Below are 21,346 nucleotides of genomic sequence, written 5' to 3'. Positions count from 1 at the left end.
CTATATGACTGCGACATTCCTCAACCTCTTGGAAGTGTTGTCTATTTTGGGCAACCAACAAATTTGTCTTCCAAGCTCTTTTTGACCAGCCACCATACATACTTTGTTTCTTCTTTACATCTTCCATGCTGAAATATACAAATTTAAAGTCCTTGTGGCTTGGATACATATCAAATGCCTCATGTTTGCCTCTCAAAACTTGAATGCCAACATTGGGAGACTCCATAAAATTATCATCTTCATGTTTAAGGGCTGCCAACTCGTGCTTCTGCAAAGGTAAGGGATTGCTCCTTCAATTCAAGAAATCAATCCTTCCCTCTTGCTCCTATGTTGTGCCTTCATGGATCTTGGTTACTTCTCATCTTATGAGTGGATGATTATCCATAAGTGTTGGTTCAAGAGTTGTCTCCAATTGTAAAACCAATGTATCACATGTCATAACTTTTATCCCATAATTGCAAGTTATACCCTTGTCCTCTTTTCTAAAAACTCCATATCGGAGCCCCTCAAATTCTCCATCTATGTGTCTACTCTCCATACAGACTTGTTGCTCCCTGAATGCAACTGATTGAATTCCCACTTTGGATGACGAAGAATGTCTCGAGGTCAATTCCAAGCTAAGCTTATCAACTTCATCTTTCTTCCTTCTTAATGCATCTAAACATATCTTATTAAGTTGGTGGCACTAATCTCTATCTGGAAGTAGGTGTATGTAATTTGATTTCATCACAACCAAAGCTTCTTTGAGTAGCTATAAGGGAGCAAGGGATAGTTCTCCTTCAAGGCCTTTGTCTCCATCTTGAGTCTTTCAACAATAATCCACCAACATCAGAGTGTCATCAATGTGAGCTAGGGAAGCAATAACCTTGTCTTCCTTTACTCTCAATTGTCCTTCCAAGTGATGTGACTCTGGAAGTCTAACGTCTCCAAACAAATGTTTTGACTTGTCTCCATAATCATGCCATTCAAAAACAACTACCTTCATAACCAATCTTCCACAAAACTCACGTTTTGAAGCGAGGCCAACATCATGCTCAATCAAAGGATTGTCACCACAAGAGTGAGAAGAATCATTTACCTCATGCTTTTCTTCAACTATTGATGCAAAATTAGATAGTGAGCAATCTGAATTTTTAACTTCATACTTATCAATCAATTCTTGAGTGTCTACAATGCGAGGCTTATGTGATTGCCAAACTCTGCTGGTCACTCCCAAGAAATTAGAATCATGTGCATGCCTCTTCAAAGTGTCTTTGTTATCTTTTATTACATATACTTTGAAGGTAGGTTGCTTCCCCATAAGTGTTGGTCTGTGAGGTGTGTCCAGCTGAAAGTCACATATTCTCCTAACTGCCTTAGTTTCCATTAAACTAATCCAGACCTGCACCTCCTCAGCTAAGTTGTTTTTTTCCTCCAAGCAACTCCATGGCGACGTATCCATGACAAACCAAACATTATGAAACCGAAGGATCTTCTTGTTGGGCAATCTCCTAGTCTCCATAATCGTCTCTCTAAGACAACATACCTCATGTGATCTTGACATGTATTTCTCCAGTGTAATTAGAGTTATGAAGCAAGGAAAATAAATCTCACTACATGACCAAATTTGTGTATTGCTTTCATATGTATGAGCATCATCACTATTCAAATCACAATTTGATTCTTTACCAATAAGATGTAAAGTTGGTTCATGCAATGGAACATTAGTAGGATTCATACCTTCACATAGCTGATCAGTCAATGTTGGTTTGGCCAACCCCAAGAGAGAATTTTCTTCTACCTGGTTATCATGAATACTTATGTATTCTCTATTGGTAGGCGCAATGGTTGATTCTTGTTGGTCCATATCCTCCCTTTCTTTAATGATGACTTCTAATTTTTCTTTTGGTTTTAGCACTTTACATTTCTCATTCATTTCAGTTTCTCCACAAACATCAACTTCCTCTTGAGTAGGTGCAATTTGATCTTTCTTTGACTCTGGTTGAGTTTTTGTTTCAGGATACAATTCCTCTTTCCTTTTCCTTCCATAGATCCTTCATCTTTTAATATCTATTATACCATCTAGAAATTGTAGAAGCAATCCCTTTCTTCCATTTCTCTAAAAACCTTCAGCATCCCACAGGCTGGCGGGGTTTTAACTCTGATACCACTATAAAATTCCTAATTGATTTCTACCAAACTTTTGCAATCCCTGTCTGAGCGCTCATACTCAACCATTAAACTATAGCAAAAGCTCTTGAAACTCTTAGCCACGGGACTAGAATGATGTTGGGATGAAATATTTGACTGGAAATTTATATAACTGCAACCTTAGAACTCCATGTTTATTAAGTTCTCTGCTCCGTCAGACCACACAAGAATTCCCATAAACATTACAAGTCAAAGATAATATTACTTGTCAAAATATAGACACTTCAAAACTAGATTACTTAATTGAAAAAAAAAACAAAGAAGTTTCAGTTTTGTTTTCTCTCAAACAAAAATGATGACACAAAAATGAAATATTAAATAATAAGAATGGTTGCACTTAGCTGCTGCTGAAAAAATTTCAGATAAGAATACAATAATTACCAAGATACATTCATACCAATATTTACAAACTTTGGGGACAACAATACATTCATACCAATATATATAATAATACAATACATTCATACCAATCAATTTCTATATGAATAAAAAACACAAAGACAATACATTCATACCAAGATATACAAACTTTGGACAGTGATGATCTGCTATGGTTAAATATCATGTTTGATTCCCATACTAAACTTCACCCGACCATAATATTTTGCTCATTAGGAATCCTTTTAGTTTTGATAACTCATGTTAAAGAAGTCAGCATAGAATAAGATATTATTAACAGAAAAAAACTAGAAGCAGAAGTCATCTCTTGAAACATAAGTTCAAAACTCTGGGTTGCTGCAACTCACAACTAGTTTTTTTATTATGCTATATATGAGATACAATTACCTGAAAATGACGGACACTCCACTTTTTTATTATGCTTCATTTTTTCATTTTTTATTATGGCTTCATTTTAAAATATATGAGATACAATTACCTGAAAATGACAGCATGTGAGTTACGCTCCTTTAGAAATAATAAAAGAATCATCATTTACAAAGTCACTTAATTTTTTCATTTCACCAACATCAACCAGCCAGTTAAGTGTCCTGACAATTGCATCACTTGGAGCACAGCCTTCTTTCTTCATCTGATCCATCAACCAAAATGTTTTTACAAGATCATGTCTTCACTTGAAGGCGCGGAATAAGCTGTCGTAAGTAAAAACATCTGGAACCAAATCTTTTGTTCTCATCTCCTTCAGCATTGAGAGAGCCATGTCAAGTTTGTTTTCCTTGCAGAAAAAAATAATCAATATATTATAGGTTACAACAGATGGAGAAATACCAACCACTTTCATGTTTGAAAAATGCTTCAAGGCCTTATCTATTTCACCAATTTTGCAAGGGGCATCAATCAGGCAGTTATAAGTGATTGCATTAGGTGCCAAGCCTTCATCAGGCATCTTATTCATGAGTGAATGAGCTGTAGAAAGATCCCCTGCCTTGCACAGACCACCAATGACTTTGTTGTATGTCACTTCGTTAGGTTTCAAATTCCTCATTGAGAGGGCGTAGTGGAAGAGGTCCCAGGCCTTGTTTGTGTTTCCCGATTTACAGAGGGCAGTAATGGACTGAGCGAAGTGCTTAACATTAAATTTGCGGGGTTTGTCCTGCTTGAGTGTGTGTTGAGATGAGGAGGTTTTGCAGTATTGTTTTGAAAAATGAGAAGGATGAGGCGAAATTACCTATTTAAAGAGGGGGCATCGTATCCATTTCAAGCTGTGCATCATCTCCATCTTCATCTTCATGGGGTTAAGAGGACAGAGCAGAACAAAACCCTAAAATGTCTTCTCTTCTTGTCAACAGCAAATATAATTTATCTATTTTTTGAAACCCCAAAGCAGATTTTTCTATTTATTTTTTTAGAACATTTATTTCACGGATTTTCCCAAAGTCACAAAACCTGTCATAGATAATTTTATTTTTATTGAAATAATATTTATATTTGATAGTCTATTATCAATTTATTCTTTTTAATTATATATAGCTATGTATTTTATAATAGAAACAATTAATTTATTGAAATTTATAAAACTAAATTTTAAATAGATAATTTAAAATTAATTAAAATTGATATAAATTGTTTACATATTTATATAGTAATTTTTAAATTCATTTATTTCTTATTTTTTTCATTAAATTCAAATTTTACTAATCAAGAAATTTTTGATATACAAGGACACATCTAAACAAGAGATGCATTTTTTTAATTAAAATTGAAACTTTTATAAATAATAGTAATAATATTAAAATTTTGACATCTTTAAATAATAATTTGATACTCTTTTGTTTTATTTTTCTAGGATAAGATGTATAACAATACAATAAACATCGGTTCACCCCTTGGTGCAATGATTGTTGTGAGGCTACGGAGGAATGAGACATTAATTGCAAAGCATTTATCATTAATAGATCTTGGGTGGCGGAAGTACGTTGGGTGGTGAGTCTTCCTTAAGAAGATGCTAGTTTCATTTCAGAGTGTAGGGTTGAAAAATCTATGAGACACAGAAAGAAGAATGTCACTCTCTATAAAATGATGGACGTGGATTTCTCACTAAGGGCCTCAAAGCCAATGGTGGCTTATTGGGGATTGAAATCGAATGAGAGTTTCAAATATTTTTCAGTTTGAAGAAAGGGATTTCTTGACACGAGTCAAGATCATTTTGGGAGAGGAATACTTGAATGCCACCTTCAAGTATCGTAGCAATATTGATGTGGCATCCATGTTCACGATGTGGTGTTTCGAGTTGGAATTGAAGGAGATAGTTCGATGGGTGGTGGAGAATTGCATCCGAGAAGAATGGAGGGGAGACTTTGATAACCTCATGGAAATGGCATGAGATGGGCAAGGTTTCGTTTCCTAGGTGGTGTATGGCTCCATGTGAGTGAATTCATCCCACCCCAGCACCCATTTATTGTGTGGAGTGTAAATAGAAACAAGGAAGTTTGACGGGCCTCAACTCAGGTGGGTATGACGAGGGTGAAGGACTACCTCAAAACAATGGAAGCTAGGAGTCTCAAGAGGGAGATAGTGAAGGACTACCTCAAAACATTGAGGAAACAGATGCATCTAATAAAATTTGTAACATGTTGCTAAGTTAACCAACATTGTAACAATAATGATTTAGATCACTTGAAGATTAGATTATATAAAGAATTAAAGCCAATTTTGTGAAATTGAAGAATGTCAAATGATGGCAAAATACTTATCGATCTTTCATCTCCCTGAAATCTCATTCTTCCTGATGATGATCACGAAATGTGATCCAAAATGTTGATGATTAAAAAATCTTGCACATAATCAAATCCAGAAACCGCTTACTTCATTGTCGTGGTTTGTGGAAATCTAATAGAATTAACTTTTAGTATTACAAACTACATATTCAAATAAAATAATCCTTGCTAATTTTGGAAATAAAATAAAAAAATAAATATACTATTTGAGATATTTCAATTGCAATTTGATTATCTAAATCCAACTTCCATGTGCTTCCCCTTTAAATTATTTCAGCCACTACTAATCCAATAAGGTAGTGACACAATTTTCAAAGCATATTTCTTACAAATAAATGGATAACGGGTTTTTAAATGAATTGTGATTGTCCTCTTAACCAAAAGAGCTAGTGAAAATCCTATCGAATTTTATTTTCACACTATCTACATGGGTAAATAGAGACATGTGTAACTAGAACTTTTTTCATTCATTGTCTCCTAATACAACACTAGTGCTATCAATTTTTCATTTACAGTCTCATTTCTAGTCAACAATATGATAAGGATTCTTAATGAGTTCCCATTATTCTGCAGTCTTTATATTTGTTATAATAATCTTGTCTCCTTTAAAGATATATAAAGAATGAATAGATTTTCACCACTAGCTTATTTGGTTAGTATAATATTTGTTATAATAGTCATGTCTCTTTGAAAGATATATAAATAATGAATAGAATTTCACCATTAGTTTCTTTGGTTAGTATATTCTTTTTCATTTACAAATTACCGAGGCCTATAACAATGTGCCCTTAACATTATATCAACAATAGCAATAAATGAAGAGTGGATAGTTATTGATGCAGAGAATACATTCACATCCATAGTAAGAGTAATTCACACTACCCAAACATATTTTTAATAAGGCCCTAAGGTGTTTATTTTTAATTAGGCTTCATGCTTTTGATTGTATACTTAAAATTACAATATAAAAAAATGTAAGAGAATATAAAGTGCATAAGGTAGAACAAAAATGAAAACAACCCTCAATTATCATTTTGATGCCCCCTTGAGTTTGACACTTTATATATTTTAGTGCATTGGCAATTTCAATGGATCGAAAAAGATGACACTATATAATTTAGTGTGATATCATTTCTAAGGAAGGAAGCAACATATTATTTACATTCACAAAAGAAATACTCTAATTTGAGAAGGCAATTAAAAATTATAATGATTTTTTTTCTAATTTGCACTTAGAAACTTAAAGAATGTCATAGCAAGATGATACAATTTTTAACAACTACCACATGTGATAAAGGCTTTATAATAGAAAAAAAAAAATAGCACCTAGATTGATGGGTCTACAAAGGTCAGTGAGTTGCACATTTGAAAAAAAAAGAACCAAATATATAATAGATCGGTTCATATGGAAATAAATGTTGAAAAATAGTTAGAAAACTATACATTGGATCTTCAACAATCCAATCTATAATGGAACTAAATGTTGAAAAATAGTTTGCAAATTATAGATTGGATCTTCAATAATACAATCTATAATGGAACTAAATGTTGGAAAATAGATAGCAAACTATAATGAACATCTTACGAACCACAAATAGTGAATGTATGCTTGTCTATATGTGTATGTTGTGAAATATGGATTGAAGAATAATGACAGTGATTCTGGAAGACTGATTGTCGTGAGTTATTGATCGTCTCCATCATTGAATCCGGTTTAAATACAAGAGGAAAGGTTGCCTATGTAGGGACATGTCCATACGTGGCATTTGCCACGTATGGACATGCCCCTACGGAGGCAACCGTTCATAACAATTAGTTTGTTTATGTTTAATTTCCGAACTGCATGCTTCGTTAATATAATGCGATCGAGAATCACATGGGCACGATAACTATCGTGCCCACTGTGATTACATTACAGTGTGTATTGTAATGTAATCACAGTGGCACGATAAATATCGTGCTCACTGTGATAATCATCGCATTGTATACAAAGTTTATGTCCATCTACATATCGGGACTGTGTCTTAATAGCACTCTCCAGAATGACTTTCAGGCATCGATCATATATATATAATAACCGATTTACCATCAGTTATATTCACGAGGGCTATATCTTAACACTCCCTCTTAGCAAGAGTGGATCTAAGTAATTTTCTTGGGAGCATATTCTGTCATGACTTCCGACACAATTCGGGACAATATTTAATATAGTCTTGTCATGACAATAGACTCACTATCATGATATTCGACTCAGTCTGGGACAATCACTTAAGAAGTCAATTATGAGATGATCACATACTTTAGGATCAAGATATCCAGCACAGTCCGGGACAACAACTTAATGTAGTCAATCTTGACACTTGGTCAACTATTGTCAAGATCGTCACCTTGAAATAGTAACCTTAAACATAAGAAGATCGTCATCTTCTTGAACACAGTTAGAATATTGCAATATACATTTTATTTATTTATTCATGAACAAATTACACATGGTAGGAATTTCATCCTAATAATCTCAATTATAATCTAGTCATACCAAGTTTACTTCTGAAGTATTTTATCTTCAATCTTGCAAGTGGCTTGGTGAAGATATCAACATTTTGTTCTTCAGTACTGATGTACACTAGTTTTATGACGTTTCGATCTACCATATCTCTTATGTAGTGATAAGGGATCTCAATACGTTTGGATCGATTGTGGAAAACTGGATTTACTGAGAGCTTGATACAGCTCTGATTATCACAGTGAATTATTGTTGAATTCAGAGTTTTTCCAAATAATCCAAATAATAACTTTCTCAACCATACCGCTTCACGAGCTCCCATGGAGGCTGCCATATATTTTGCTTCAGTAGAGCTTTGTGCAACTGCTAATTGTTTTCTATTGAACCAAGATATCATAGCAAAACCAAGACTGAAGCAACACCCTGTAGTACTTTTACGGTCAGTGGTACTTCCGGCCCAATCAGAATCAGAATATCCTTCAAGTTTAATCTCAACATTTTCATACTTTAAGCCAAGTCCGATTGTGCCTCGTAAATATCTTAGAATGCGTTTAGCAGCCATTAGATGTGTCTTCTTAGGTTCACACATGAAGTGACTTAATACATTTGTAGCATAGTAGATATCAGGACGTGTATTTACCAAATACACGAGTGAACCGACGATTTGTCTGTACAGTGTGGGATCTGTAGGTTCTGAATCTTCTGCCTCAAATTTTTAACTTGTGCAAATTAGTTTCCATTGGTGTAGCTAGTGGCTTACACTCCATCATCCCAAATCTAGTTAGAATATCTGTGGTGTACTTTCCTTGATTTAGGAAGATGTAGTTTTTCTTCTGCCATACTTCTAATCCTAGAAAATAATGTAGAAGCCCTAGATCCTTCATATCGAATTCTGCTGCCAGATCTTGCTTACATTTCACAATGAGATTATCCTTTCCTGTTATCAAAAGATCATCCACATAAAGGACCAATATAATCATATTGTCGTTTGAAGCCTTGAAGTAGATGTTGGGATCTACTAGGTTCTTGGAGTACCCTAGTTTGGAGAGATAATTGTCTATCCTTGCATACCAGGCCCTAGGTGCTTGTTTTAGCCCATAGAGAGCTTTCTTTAGTTTAGAAACATAGCAATTTTTATCACGTATGGTGAATTCTTCTGGTTGTTCTATATATACTTCTTCAATTGAACCATTTAGGAAGGTAGTCTTTACGTCCATTTGGTGAATTTTCCATCCTTTGGATGCTGCAATTGCAATGATTGTTCAACTGACGTATACCAGGCAACTGGGGCAAATGTCTCTTCGTAATCAATTCCTGCTTTCTGAGAGAATCCCCTGGCCACAAAGCGAGCTTTATGTTTTTCAATGCTGCCATCAGATGCATATTTGATCTTGAATAACCACTTGGATGAGACAACTAATTTGTCTTTTGGTCTAGGCACTATATCCCAAACATCATTCTTTAGTATGATTGATATTCTTCAACCATAGCATCTTTCCAAGCCTGTTTTGATAAAGCTTCTCTGACATTTGTTGGTTCAGAATTTGTGATTTCGGTTAGAAGTGCAGCATAATATTTTAGAGTTCTTGTTCTCTTATTTTCTTTGGAAATTTCATTTGGTTCTACATTATTCTCTTCAATCATTTTCCTTGCCCACAGAGGTCTTTTCTTGTTATTGAGTGTTTCAATATTTTCATCAACAAGAGGTTCAGAAGCTCTTATGATGTCCTCCCTCTCAGTGTCTGAAGGTTCGGAATTTTCTATGATATTCTCCCTCTCAATCTCAGTTATGCGATCTTCTTCTTCTTTAGTAATGTTATCATCCTCAGGTTCTTTGAGTGTAGTGTTTTCTTCAAACTTTACATCTCTACTTATCTCAACAGATTTTTTCCCTGGAATGTAAATGCGATATCCTTTAGTATTTTCACTATAGCCAACGAAGATACCTCTTTTTCGGATGGTTCTAGTTTTGTCATCTTTTCTTTAGGAATGTGTATATATACGGGACAGCCAAATATCCTTAAATGACTTAAGTCTGGTTTGTTCCCTGTAAAAGCTTCTTTAGAAGTTATGTTTTCTAGAATTGAGTGCGGACATCTGTTTTGAATGTAGACTGTTGTATTTGAAGCTTCTGCCCAGAATGAAGTGTGTAAGTTTTGGTCATGCGTCATGGCTTTTGTTGCTTCAATTATGGTTCTGTTCTTTCTTTCTGCTACTCCATTCTGTTGTGAATTATATGGTACAGTATACTCCCTCTTAATCCCAACAGAATTACAAAAGTCTTTGAAGTTGTCAGATGTATACTCCCCCATTGTCGGATCTTAACACCTTGATTTTCTTCCCTAACTGGTTTTCTACTAGTGCCTTGAATTCTTTGAACTTAGATAGTACTTCATTTGAGTCTTTGCACTTTAGAAAATATATCCATGTTTTTCGAGAGTAGTCGTCAACAAAGATTATGTAGTATAAGGATCCAGTTAGGGATGGTGTTGACATGGGACCGCATAGGTCTGAGTGAATTAGTTCTAAAATAGATTTTGATTATGAAGGTAGCATGACTATTTATCATGTTACATTATGAACAAGAAGATGTTGTGGACTACAAATAATAGTGGCACTTATTTATCTAGTCAATCAACAATACTGATCCCTCCTTTTTTCTTTTTTAATTTACAAAACCTTCTTGCCCAAGAAATGGTTCAAACACATTGAAAAATGATTTCAACATCGCCTCACACTTTCAATAGAGCGAATGTGGGTTGGTCTCTCTCTGAAATATGTCAAAACAACCTTACTAAATATAGATCAACTTTCAACAAGAACACAAATGTGAAATAGACAAGATGTGAACAAAACGTAGATACTTAAGCTCATCCCTATGTTAAATTACTTAAAAAATTCCTAAATCAGAGAGATTAGGATTAAATCTAACAAATTGATTATGAAGCTTTACCCTATATATACCATTTATCTCATGAATATGACCACCAATAGAAATTGTCCTAAAATCAATGTTGACCCACAAAAGATTTAGAGACTATGTGTATTAAAGTAAAAGAAAATGCCTTAATCCAACCTAAGATGATAAACTCAAATGATTTCACTGTCGTAAAATCTCGATCAAAATGGAAATATGGAACTCACGAAGTTGAAGATGCTCCTAACAAGTTCAATGCTCTTGAAAACTTTGAGGATGTCCTTATGATAGATCAGGATAATAATATTGCAAGCCATGATACGTCTTTTTTAGAATCAATTTTGATTCCCAACCCTCCCTTTGTAAATCCTTTTTGAGAGCTATAGGTAAACTTAGCAATAGGAATTTTTCAACTTCTACTAATATAGGCAAAGATTACAAACAAGAAGAAACTATAGATCTACAACTTGAAGACATTGGAATTGCTCCCATGATAGAAAGACAAGTGGGGTATCTTGTAGTGGTTGATCATTCAAATCCTTCATAAGGATAGGCAAAGAAAGAAAATAGTAAAAAGAGAGTACCTCTACTTCATGGTGTACGAAATAAAAATCAAGAAAGGATGGAATGGTAAAGGATTAAAAGTAGGGAGGAAGAATATAAAAAGGTCAAATTGATTAGAGAGTAGTTGATGAATTATATCATGTTATCAATACAATATTGTTATTTCTTGGAATGTGAGGGATTTGAGAAGGATCCCTCAATCAAGTGCTACCTCATATCTTATTCTTGTTCAAAACCCAAAAACTATTTTCGTTTAAGAAACAAAAATTTCAATTAAATATATAGAAATTATCTATGCTAAGTTTTGGAGAGGAGGGAATTGTCTTCGTACTAGTATGCAATGATTTGTTGTGGGATTGGCTTGCTTTTGAAACCCTCGTAGGATAATTTTTTCTTAATGACCTATAGAGGTAGAAATTCAATCTCTTTGTTATCTTATTGCTTTGATTCTAGGGTTATGATAATGCTTAGTAATGTTTATGCTCTAACTAGCTTTTGAATAAGGTCTTTCTTTGAAACCATATAAGATTTGTTTGTTCTTTAGTTGGCTCTTTACCCTATATTTTGGTTGGAGAATTTTATATAGTTATCCTATCGAAATAATATGGTGGTAACGATTGTATAGGCCCTTTATTGTAAATATGAGTTCATGTTGTCATTGATGTCAAACTTTTTGGTCTGGATGTGTTACTTAGCAAAGTTTTGGGTCCAAATGTAGTTCAGTGTAGTGTGGTGAAAGGAAGTTGGTATAGAAGATGTGCCAATGTATGGAGATTTCTTGTAGATAATTGAGATAGAAAATAATGATTTATTTTGGTTCTTTTGGATCTCTAGTGATAGTCTTTGCGGTACACATTTGTGATTCAGTGAAGTATGACTGCTTAGGTGAACAATCTGATAGTGAGACAATGCTAAATTTAAATTCAAATTGTTACTTTCCGTCACTTTCCCGACAAGGTGCCAAGCTACCTACCAATTTGATGTGTCACAATTTAAAGAGACCAATAATTCTAGTTATAGTGTCACTAGTGGATACACCTTTGGGCATATTCGCATACCTAAGTTGCTACAGTACCTCTTGCAAATCACCATCTTTAGACCTATTATTGTAGGAACTAACTATGATAAATATCAACAAAATGTTGTCTTCCAGTATAAAAAATTAGGAGCACAACAACAAAACCAACAACACACTAAATGTCAACAACATACAAATGCTTAAATCTCGGGAGGTCAACAACAACCAAACTACCAACAATATTAGGTTGGTAAAAAAATAGGTAGAATTTTTTTGCTTTCTATGTACTATTGAAACTCTTATTCCTGAATGATTTACAAGGGCAACAGACACACACATTATATGATAACCGACAAATGGGTAGAAAAAATACCCAACTCCATACTTACCACCTATGGTTGCAAAAAGCTTCAGAGATTTGGAGTAATTGTGCTGTAATAACCAAACTTGTGCAAATCCTAAAAGAAAAGAAAAACCACTTTATTAAAACTATACACAACCTTAAAGGGCAATTGTGTAGTAGCATTTCATGGAAAAGAAAACTATCCTACTTCTAGAATCTTTAAAAAGTTTAAAATAAATAAATCCATTAATCGGATTCTGAAAATAACTCATCTTTCTTCCTAATCTTATACAACTTTTCTATTTGTGAGGAAAAACTGAGAATAAAAAGAGGACTAAATTTTCAGCACGTTGGGCCTTACCGCAAAAGGGAAAAAAAATTAGGGAAGTATTATCATATAATGAAAACTAAGTAAAAGATCTTACCTTTGATAAGTCATCATTGTGTTCGGAAAAGGATAAAATCAAAACAATTTTACATGTTTGTCATTCTATAATTCTTATAGGGCATCCACACATGGGTACAATGGGCCATTTCAATTGAGTTATCAAGTCACCATTGACTGCCACCTCTTCTGAGCCCAATTGATGTCCTTTAGAAGGAGGCTCTTTGTATTTCACAAGTTCGGGACTCGCTTCTAGAGAATTGCAGAATAGCTTGAACTTCTCCCAGAAATTAGAATCATCCATATTGCTTTCGTCTTGGTAGGTCTCTTGGGTGGCCTCCTTGTTCAATTTAGATACAAGAATCTCTTTGTCATTATTGCCATCATCTCTTGTCACTTGGCCATCGGGACTTGAGGCTTGCGTGAAGGTTTCCACTCGTGATTCAAATGACCAGTTTGACCTCCAAACTATGGGTCCGCCCTTGTAAAGTGAAATCATTTGGGTTGAGTGAAATTGGAAAGAAGACATTTTTCTAAGAAAGGAAGGGAAAATGTGCAGTTCTAGATAGAATCTTCCTCTTTAGAGGTAATATCCTATTCCACAAGAACATCCATGCTCGATTGATTGGGGACTATAGTTAGCAATCCTCCTCTCTCCACTTCTTGGTGTTGAAACTGGGGAGTCTTGGCCTAGTAAGACTGATGCAACATTCTTTCTACATTAATGGCCCTTAACTATTTTGTATACATCACACAAGATCTCTTCGACCGTCAAGTTAACCTCCTCTTCTGAGGGGAAGCCATAAATGAGCTCTCTTGTAGGAAATAATAGGAGTAATTTTTAATCGTATTTTCTTGAGAAAACCATCCCAAAGTAGGGTTGTTTAGGGTGGTCCCACTGAGCATGCCAAAAAATATTGTTGATCCCCAATTAGGTCCAAAGACTTAAAGCGAAACAGTCGAGAAGTTCCATAGGTGTGGGATCGGTTGCATCCTATGGAATGACCTCTGGGATTTTAGAAGAGGGCTCTTTGTTATTTTGGAAAGGTGAGTTGGAAAGGTGAGTTGGAAAGGGGAAAGAAGGTAGCCTAAACCTAGCTCAATTGGAAATCACAAAGGAAACTCAGAAAAGTAGGGAAATCCTCAAAAAACATCTGCAAACAATAGGTACTGAGGTTGACTATTGAACGGAGAAGGCACAATACATCACAATACCAAAATATCAAAAAGAATAAAGCATTCAAAGTAACTCCGACATAGGACACAACATTCTAATCCAATTGAGGGAGGGTGCCTATAAAGGTACAGCCTCAATAGACAATCCTATGATTCATGGTAAGACCCCATTATGGTTTTACAAGGATAGTATAATCTAAAATTCATTTTATGAACACAAAGGACTGATCTATGCACATGATTCATAATTCTATAGAGAAGAATCCAAAAAAAACACAAATAGAATTCAGTGAGTAAACTTAGCACATAACATTAACATTACTAGGAACATTAAGAAAGGCAACATGACACAATTTGGTATTTAGAATAATATTAAGGCTCGACTACCAATTTAGAGACTTTACAAAACCAAATTGGATCATCTCATTTAGTTGTACTTTTCACAAGATTTTTCAGAAAACTTGATCACTTACACAAAGATTCAATCTCTCTCTAAAGCTAATACATTTCAGTTTTGAGAACATGGAAGAAAATAGGATCCCATTAGATCATATTGTTTTCTAAAAAGAAAATCCTCTCTTTATCATTTCCCGTCTCTAGTTTTTATAGCCTTCTAGAAGGAGGATAAAATTTTCATTTAAATGTCATTCAGAAAGATCTGATTTGAAATGGCAGTGCTTGTCCACCTATGTGTTGGAAAGTTTGTGAGTTTACTTATCTTCTTAAAATCACTGGCATGCCAAACACATGGGTTGTGTCATGTTTTTTGTATCAGGTCATGGCAGCCTTAAATTCTACATAGTCCCTCCTCATAGACCCAGAGACATCTAGCCAAGAGTGTTGGAGTTGGAACTTGGACTATCACCATATGTGGCACATCATCGAAGACTCGAGGAGCCCTTTATAATGTATGACCTTCTTCCTCTATCATGTCAACACATGGCACATCATTGGAGGAAAACCAAAGAAGTAAGGTTTTCTCATATGGATATACACAAATCATGTATCCCATGGAGCCTATCTTGCAATAATAAACAAAGCTTTTTGTTCAAATGAGAAAAGAGGTAGAAAGGATCACCACTATAAAAGGATTTACAATATTATTGGCTAATCTTTGGACTACAATATCTAAAGATGTCAAAGGCTGGGTGTTCCCAGCTATTGTAGTTCTTTCTTCCACTTTCCCACAGTTATGAAGTAGTCTTCAAGTTCAATAGTTGTAGTTTGAGCAATAACCAAACCTACCACCCTAGCCCTTCTTAAATAAAAACTTATATTTGGAGGAATTGAATTAATAAAGAAACATTTTATAATTATTAGTGGTTCATCTCTTTGCTTGGGAAATTTGATTTATGATTTTATTAAATTTTGCTAGAAATTCCTTCCTAGGCTTGTGGATATCCTTCTTAATTTGTGTCAACTAAGCCAACAAGTAATGTTCATCTTTAGCACTTTAAAACTATCTTCAAATTTTGTCCTTATAGTGTCCCATGAATCAATTGATTTGGTGGTCAAGTGGTAAAACCATTTTGCGGTACCTTTAATTAAAGATTTGACAAACAACCTTACAACAACGTCTTCATGTTATACACTGATGCAAAGAGTAGTGGATCTCAACAAAAACTCTTGGACAACCTTACCCCTCAACCTTGCTTGATTCAAACACACTTGCTCAAATCACCTATCAAGACCTTTCAATGGTCAAAGCATGCATCCTTAATCCACCAAACTCCACATACTAACTTAACACCATCATTGACCTTTCTTGATCATGACAACAATATGCCTCTTCATTGCAATAATCACAACTAGGATTCACACCTTGCACTTGGGGTTTCAATACCCTAACACCTTGGTAGACTATTCTAAGATTGTATTTGATGGTTTACACCCAACCATGACCTTAAGCAGGTCTGCAACAACTCCAAACAAAACATTGTTATGCTGTCTTTATGAGAGTCAATTGCAACCTTCACAAAGCCAACACACAAACCCTCCATTCAAAGGTCCCTCTAAGCATTAGAATGACTTCACTACTCACCCAAGGCTCTGTTCACACTCCATCATACCATTAGGCTAATCAAAAATGACTTTTTGATTAAATAAAATCAAAATTACCTTCTTGTTGTCCTCTTAGATATACCTATACACAAAGGTATATAAATTTTGAACCGGTTCAAAACTCCTCAATCTCTCCGATGAGATTCTAAAGATATTGATTTCGAACAACATATCCAAAATGTACACAAATCCAACGGTTTAACTCCGAGATATGGCCCCCGCATCAAGCTACATTTTTCTATGACTGTCATTATGTCACCCTCTGCAAACTACTCACTTCCTCCACCCATAACTCATGTCAAACTTATCATGGCTTCCTGCAATTTTTATGAAAGTTATAATACATCTCCTCCAACATCCTGACCAAGTGTGGGGTCTTGAAATGCAAACCAAACAAAGAAATAACATTTTCATTATCACGGTATGCCCTAAACAAGGGTTTTGGCAGTTTTTGACAAAAACTTTGATAACTTTAACAAATGAAAACCAAATTGGATGCCACTACCACCAAAATGAATTTAACTCATCTGCCTATCATCTCAAAACAAATTTCTTTTAAATATATATATCTTCAAATCCATCAAAAATGTCAAAGAACAAATTGTAAGAACGTGCAAACTCAGAAAATGCACATTAAAATACAATTTTATTGCTCAAAACACTTTGTCTTCGACCATACATCAACTCTCTCTCTTAAAATGGATTGAAATACATTATTTTATAGTGCTCCAAGCCTTCTAAGGCCGAAACCAACCTTCAACTACCTATAACTACCATATTTTGCAAAATAGCAACAAAAGTTGTTCAAAAAGTTGTCAAGATTGACAATTTCATTTATCAACTTGCAATTTGAAGCCTAACCATCGCAACCAACTCAAATGGTCATTAAATGACCTTTTAAACATTATTACATGATTTTATTCATTATATTACCTATTCTACCCTATAAACCCAAAAATAGCCTATTTTAGGCCTAATTGCCAATTTTGACAATTGTACAACTTTTGATCTTTTCATTACATTTTATATCATTTATTGGCTCTAATGGTCACATTACATTGATTGAAGACCTTAAAGGTCTCTTTTGACTCCTTTCCTCATTGAATCCTCAATAGTGCCTATCAGTGACCCTAGTGTACCTTGTCTTCATAGGTCTTCATAGGTGCTCCTACACCATACACCAAGGAACCCATATGCAACATAAAATGTTGCCAAATGCTCATTAATGGATACTTTCCCATCACCCCTAAATTTGGGTAGATTATTTCTAGAATCTTTGAGTAGGTCATTCAATTGTACTCCCAAATTGAGAGGACCAATCTTCACTCCCCATGGTACTAGTTAAGCCATTACTGGAACAAAGTTTATGGAAGATGGAAGAACAGTTCCATGTAGCACTAATGCTTATAAATTAGGAGATTGTGTAGTGATTCAAACAAGTGGTCAGGGAACCTTCTCTTTGCCCTTTTAGAAGGGATAGCAATGTCAGAAAAATTAACTCCTTGTAATGCTTGAAAAGTTGGATCAATATCTCCCCTATTGCATGCACTTCTAGTAAATCTTTCAATCTCTAAGGTGTTATAAAGATTAGAAATAGTATGTTATCTTGATAGACTAATTCATTTGTTGTTCTCGATTTTGGGGTTAATTCTTTTCATATCTTCGATGCTAATTTACTTGAGGAACGAGATATATTGCTATAATCACATGAGGAAATCTTTCCACCATCCTCTCAAAACCTACCATGGGATTCTAGGCTTGTTCTTTCTCTTCTTCTAAAATGAAATTTACTATCATATATTCCACAATGTCTATTCTATTTCTCTAAGCTTTTACCAATGCTTTTAACTCTTCTTTGTCAACTTAGTGGTAGTCACCTAGAAGTTGTGTGAATTCACATATTGGTTAGGAGGCCCCATGTCAGTCTTGGTCATGTTAAAATTAGCTAATGGCTTGACTTGAGTCTTTTTTCCTAATGGGATGAACAATCTCCAAGAACAGGTAATTTGATTTTTCATCTACCACTATCCTTGCAACAATCTTGAGCTTCTTGGCCTTTGGAGAAGGAGCGGATTGAAGCAATTGTGACACAATATCCTTTGGTGGCTTCCTAGAAGACTCAATCTTCCTTTTTCCATACAAGGATGTCTCTAACCAAAATGGGGAAGACAATGTTTTCATAGCACTTTGCATAGAGTCTTGGATAAACAACATAATCCTTTTAATAGATGGGGTCTTCACTATAGTTTGGAAATTAAAAGGGAAAGGTGTGTTGGACTCGCCGCTTTTGGGGCCTATGTCTAGATTAGAATCAATTTTCATGTATATTCACTCTTGTTCCCTAGTTACTTCCTTTCCCTTACCTTTTTCTCTCGTTTTCTTCTAATTCTTATCTTCTCCCTTTTCCTTCTCTTTTTCCACTCCTACATCAGGCTTTGAGTCATATCCACAAGTTTTCTCTCATAGCTTTTATTTTCATGAGGCAGTGTTTCTCCCTTAATTTGGCCGCTTTGGATGATGAAATTGAAATCCCTAATACTGTGAACAATAAACTTTTTAATGGCCTTATGGTGGCTTATTTCTTATGCAACAATGGTGGCAATTAGTGTGGCAATTAGGACAATGAAGTTCTGCTCTCTATGATGCACATACTAAACTTCACCCGAGCATAATATTTTAATTATGATAACTCATGTTAAAGAAGTCAGCATAGAATAAGATATTATTAACAGAAAAAAACTTGAAGCAGAAGTCATCTCTTGAAACAGAAGTTCAAAACTCTGGGTTGCTGCAACTCATTTTAAAATATCTGAGATACAATTACCTGAAAATGACGGACACTCCAAAGATATGGCTAGCAGTTACCACGGCATGTGAGTTACGCTCCTTTAGAAATAATAAAAGAATCATCATTTACAAAGTCACTTAATTTTTTCATTTCACCAACATCAACCAGCCAGTTAAGTGTCCTGACAATTGCATCACTTGGAGCACAGCCTTCTTTCTTCATCTGATCCATCAACCAAAATGTTTTTACAAGATCATGTCTTTGCTTGAAGGCGCGGAATAAGCTGTCGTAAGTAAAAATATCTGGAACCAAATCCTTTGTCCTCATCTCTTTCAGCATTGAGAGAGCCCTGTCAAGTTTGTTTTCCTTGCAGAAATATTTAATCAACATAGTATAGGTTACAACAGTTGGAGAAATATCAACCACTTTCATGTTTGAAAAATGCTTCAAGGCCTTATCTATTTCACCAATTTTGCAATGGGCATCAATCAGGCAGTTATAAGTGAATGCATTAGGTGTCAAGCCTTCATCAGGCATCTTATTCATGAGTGAATGAGCTGTAGAAAGATCCCCTGCCTTGCACAGACCACAAATGACTGTGTTGTATGTCACTTCGTTAGGTTTCAAATTCCTCATTGCCATCTCCTCTAACATCTTGCCTACCATATCCATGTCTCTTTTTCTACAGAATGCACCTATTAGTGTGTTATATGTAATTACATCAGAAAGATGTCCCATGTTTTCCATCTCAGAAATAAGACTAAATGCTTCCTTTACCCTGTTACTCTGAATCAAACCATCAATTAGAATGTTGTTGGTAACAACATTTGGGGAGCAACCTCTCCTTAGCATCTCTTTGAACAACTTTTGAGCCTTATCCAACTCATGTAATTTGCAAAGGCCGCACATCAAAGAACTATAAGTAATTACATTTGGCTGTAAACCTTTTTTGGAAATGATATGAAAACAATCCCAAGCCTTGTCCATCCTGCCATCTTTGCACAGTCCATCAATAACTGCACTAAATGTCACTTCATCGGGCAGAGGACCAAACTCCATCATGCGTACAAACAGATTGTAGGCTTTGTCTGTTTTTCCAGCCTTGTAAAAGCCATCTATCAGATTAGTATAAGTATGGATGTTAAGAAAATGGCCGTCTTGTAATATTTGAGCTACTAATTCTAGAGCTTCATCTACTCTTTCTACTTTGCAAAGACCATCTATCAGATTGTTATATGTAACAATATCTGGGGAACAGTACCCATGTCTCATTCCAGCTAGTAATCTGATAGCTTCGTCTTCCCTGCCTACCTTACAAAGACCACATATTAGGGTACTGTATGTAACGTTGTTAGGAGAAAGGCCGTCCTGTATCATTTCAGCTACTAAAATAAGAGTTTCACTTATTCTACCACTCTTGCAGTTTCCATCGATCAGAGTGTTAAATGTAACAATATCAGGAAAACAATGATCATGCCTCATTCTCTGCAAGAGCTTATGCGCTTCCTCAATTTGATTCCGTTTACACAAAGCCTTTATGAGGGTGCTATAAGTGATAACATTTGGATGTATTCCCAGCTCTCCCATTTCAGCAAGAAGGGGTTTGATTCTACAGAGATCACCAGAGTTTACAAGGCCACCTAACAGAGCGGTGAAGGATACGACATCGAGAGGATACGACATTGAGAGGGCGTAGTGGAAGAGGTCCCAGGCCTTGTTTGTGTTTCCCGATTTACAGAGGGCAGTAATGGACTGAGTGAAGTGCTTAATATTAAATTTGTCCTGCTTGTGTGTGTGTGTTTTGCAGTATTGTTTTGAAAAATGAAGAGAATGAGAAGTTACCTGTTTAAAGAGGGGGTATCGCATCCATTTCAAGCTGTGCATCATCTGCATCTTCTTGCGGTTAACAGGGCAGAGAAGATCAAAACCCTAAAATATCTTCTCTTCTTGTCAACAGCTGAAATAAAAGCAAATATGATTTATCTATCAAAACCCTAAAATATCTTCAAGCTGTGCATCATCTGCATCTTCTTGCGGTTAACAGGGCAGAGAAGATCGAAACCCTAAAATATCTTCTCTTCTTGTCAACAGCTGAAATAAAAGCAAATATGATTTATCTATTTTTTAAAACCTAAAAGCAAATATGATTTATTTAGTTTTTTAAAACATTTATTTGACGGATTTTCCGAAGCCACAAACCCTGTCATAGATAATTTTATTTTTAT

At 35.0% G+C, this 21,346-nt stretch overlaps 1 protein-coding gene across 1 annotated transcript; it reads right to left on the bottom strand.

Annotated features, from left to right (window-relative positions):
• Positions 1-3,259: 3,259 nt before the first annotated feature.
• On the bottom strand, positions 3,260-21,222 carry LOC131073208 (pentatricopeptide repeat-containing protein At1g63330). Its single transcript, XM_059213270.1, has 2 exons — positions 19,215-21,222; positions 3,260-3,817 (listed from the first exon to the last, which is right to left on the bottom strand). Exons 1-2 carry the CDS (start codon positions 21,012-21,014, stop codon positions 3,260-3,262), a joined length of 2,358 nt encoding a protein of 785 aa, XP_059069253.1. The 5' UTR covers positions 21,015-21,222.
• Between the last annotated feature and the right edge of the window lie 124 nt (positions 21,223-21,346).

This window comes from Cryptomeria japonica, chromosome 2 (genome assembly GCF_030272615.1).
Source record: "Cryptomeria japonica chromosome 2, Sugi_1.0, whole genome shotgun sequence".
In the NCBI taxonomy this organism is placed as follows: Eukaryota; Viridiplantae; Streptophyta; class Pinopsida; order Cupressales; family Cupressaceae; genus Cryptomeria; species Cryptomeria japonica.
This window is presented reverse-complemented; position numbering and strand designations above follow the sequence as displayed.

Excerpts from the sequence above, each read along its gene's own strand:
- LOC131073208 (XM_059213270.1), bottom strand. The coding sequence starts at position 21,014 with ATGCAGATGATGCACAGCTTGAAATGGATGCGATACCCCCTCTTTAAA. Across the intron at positions 3,818-19,214 it reads TTATTATTTCTAAAGGAGCG|GTAATTTCGCCTCATCCTTC; the intron begins TAACTCACATGC and ends CTCTTTAAATAG.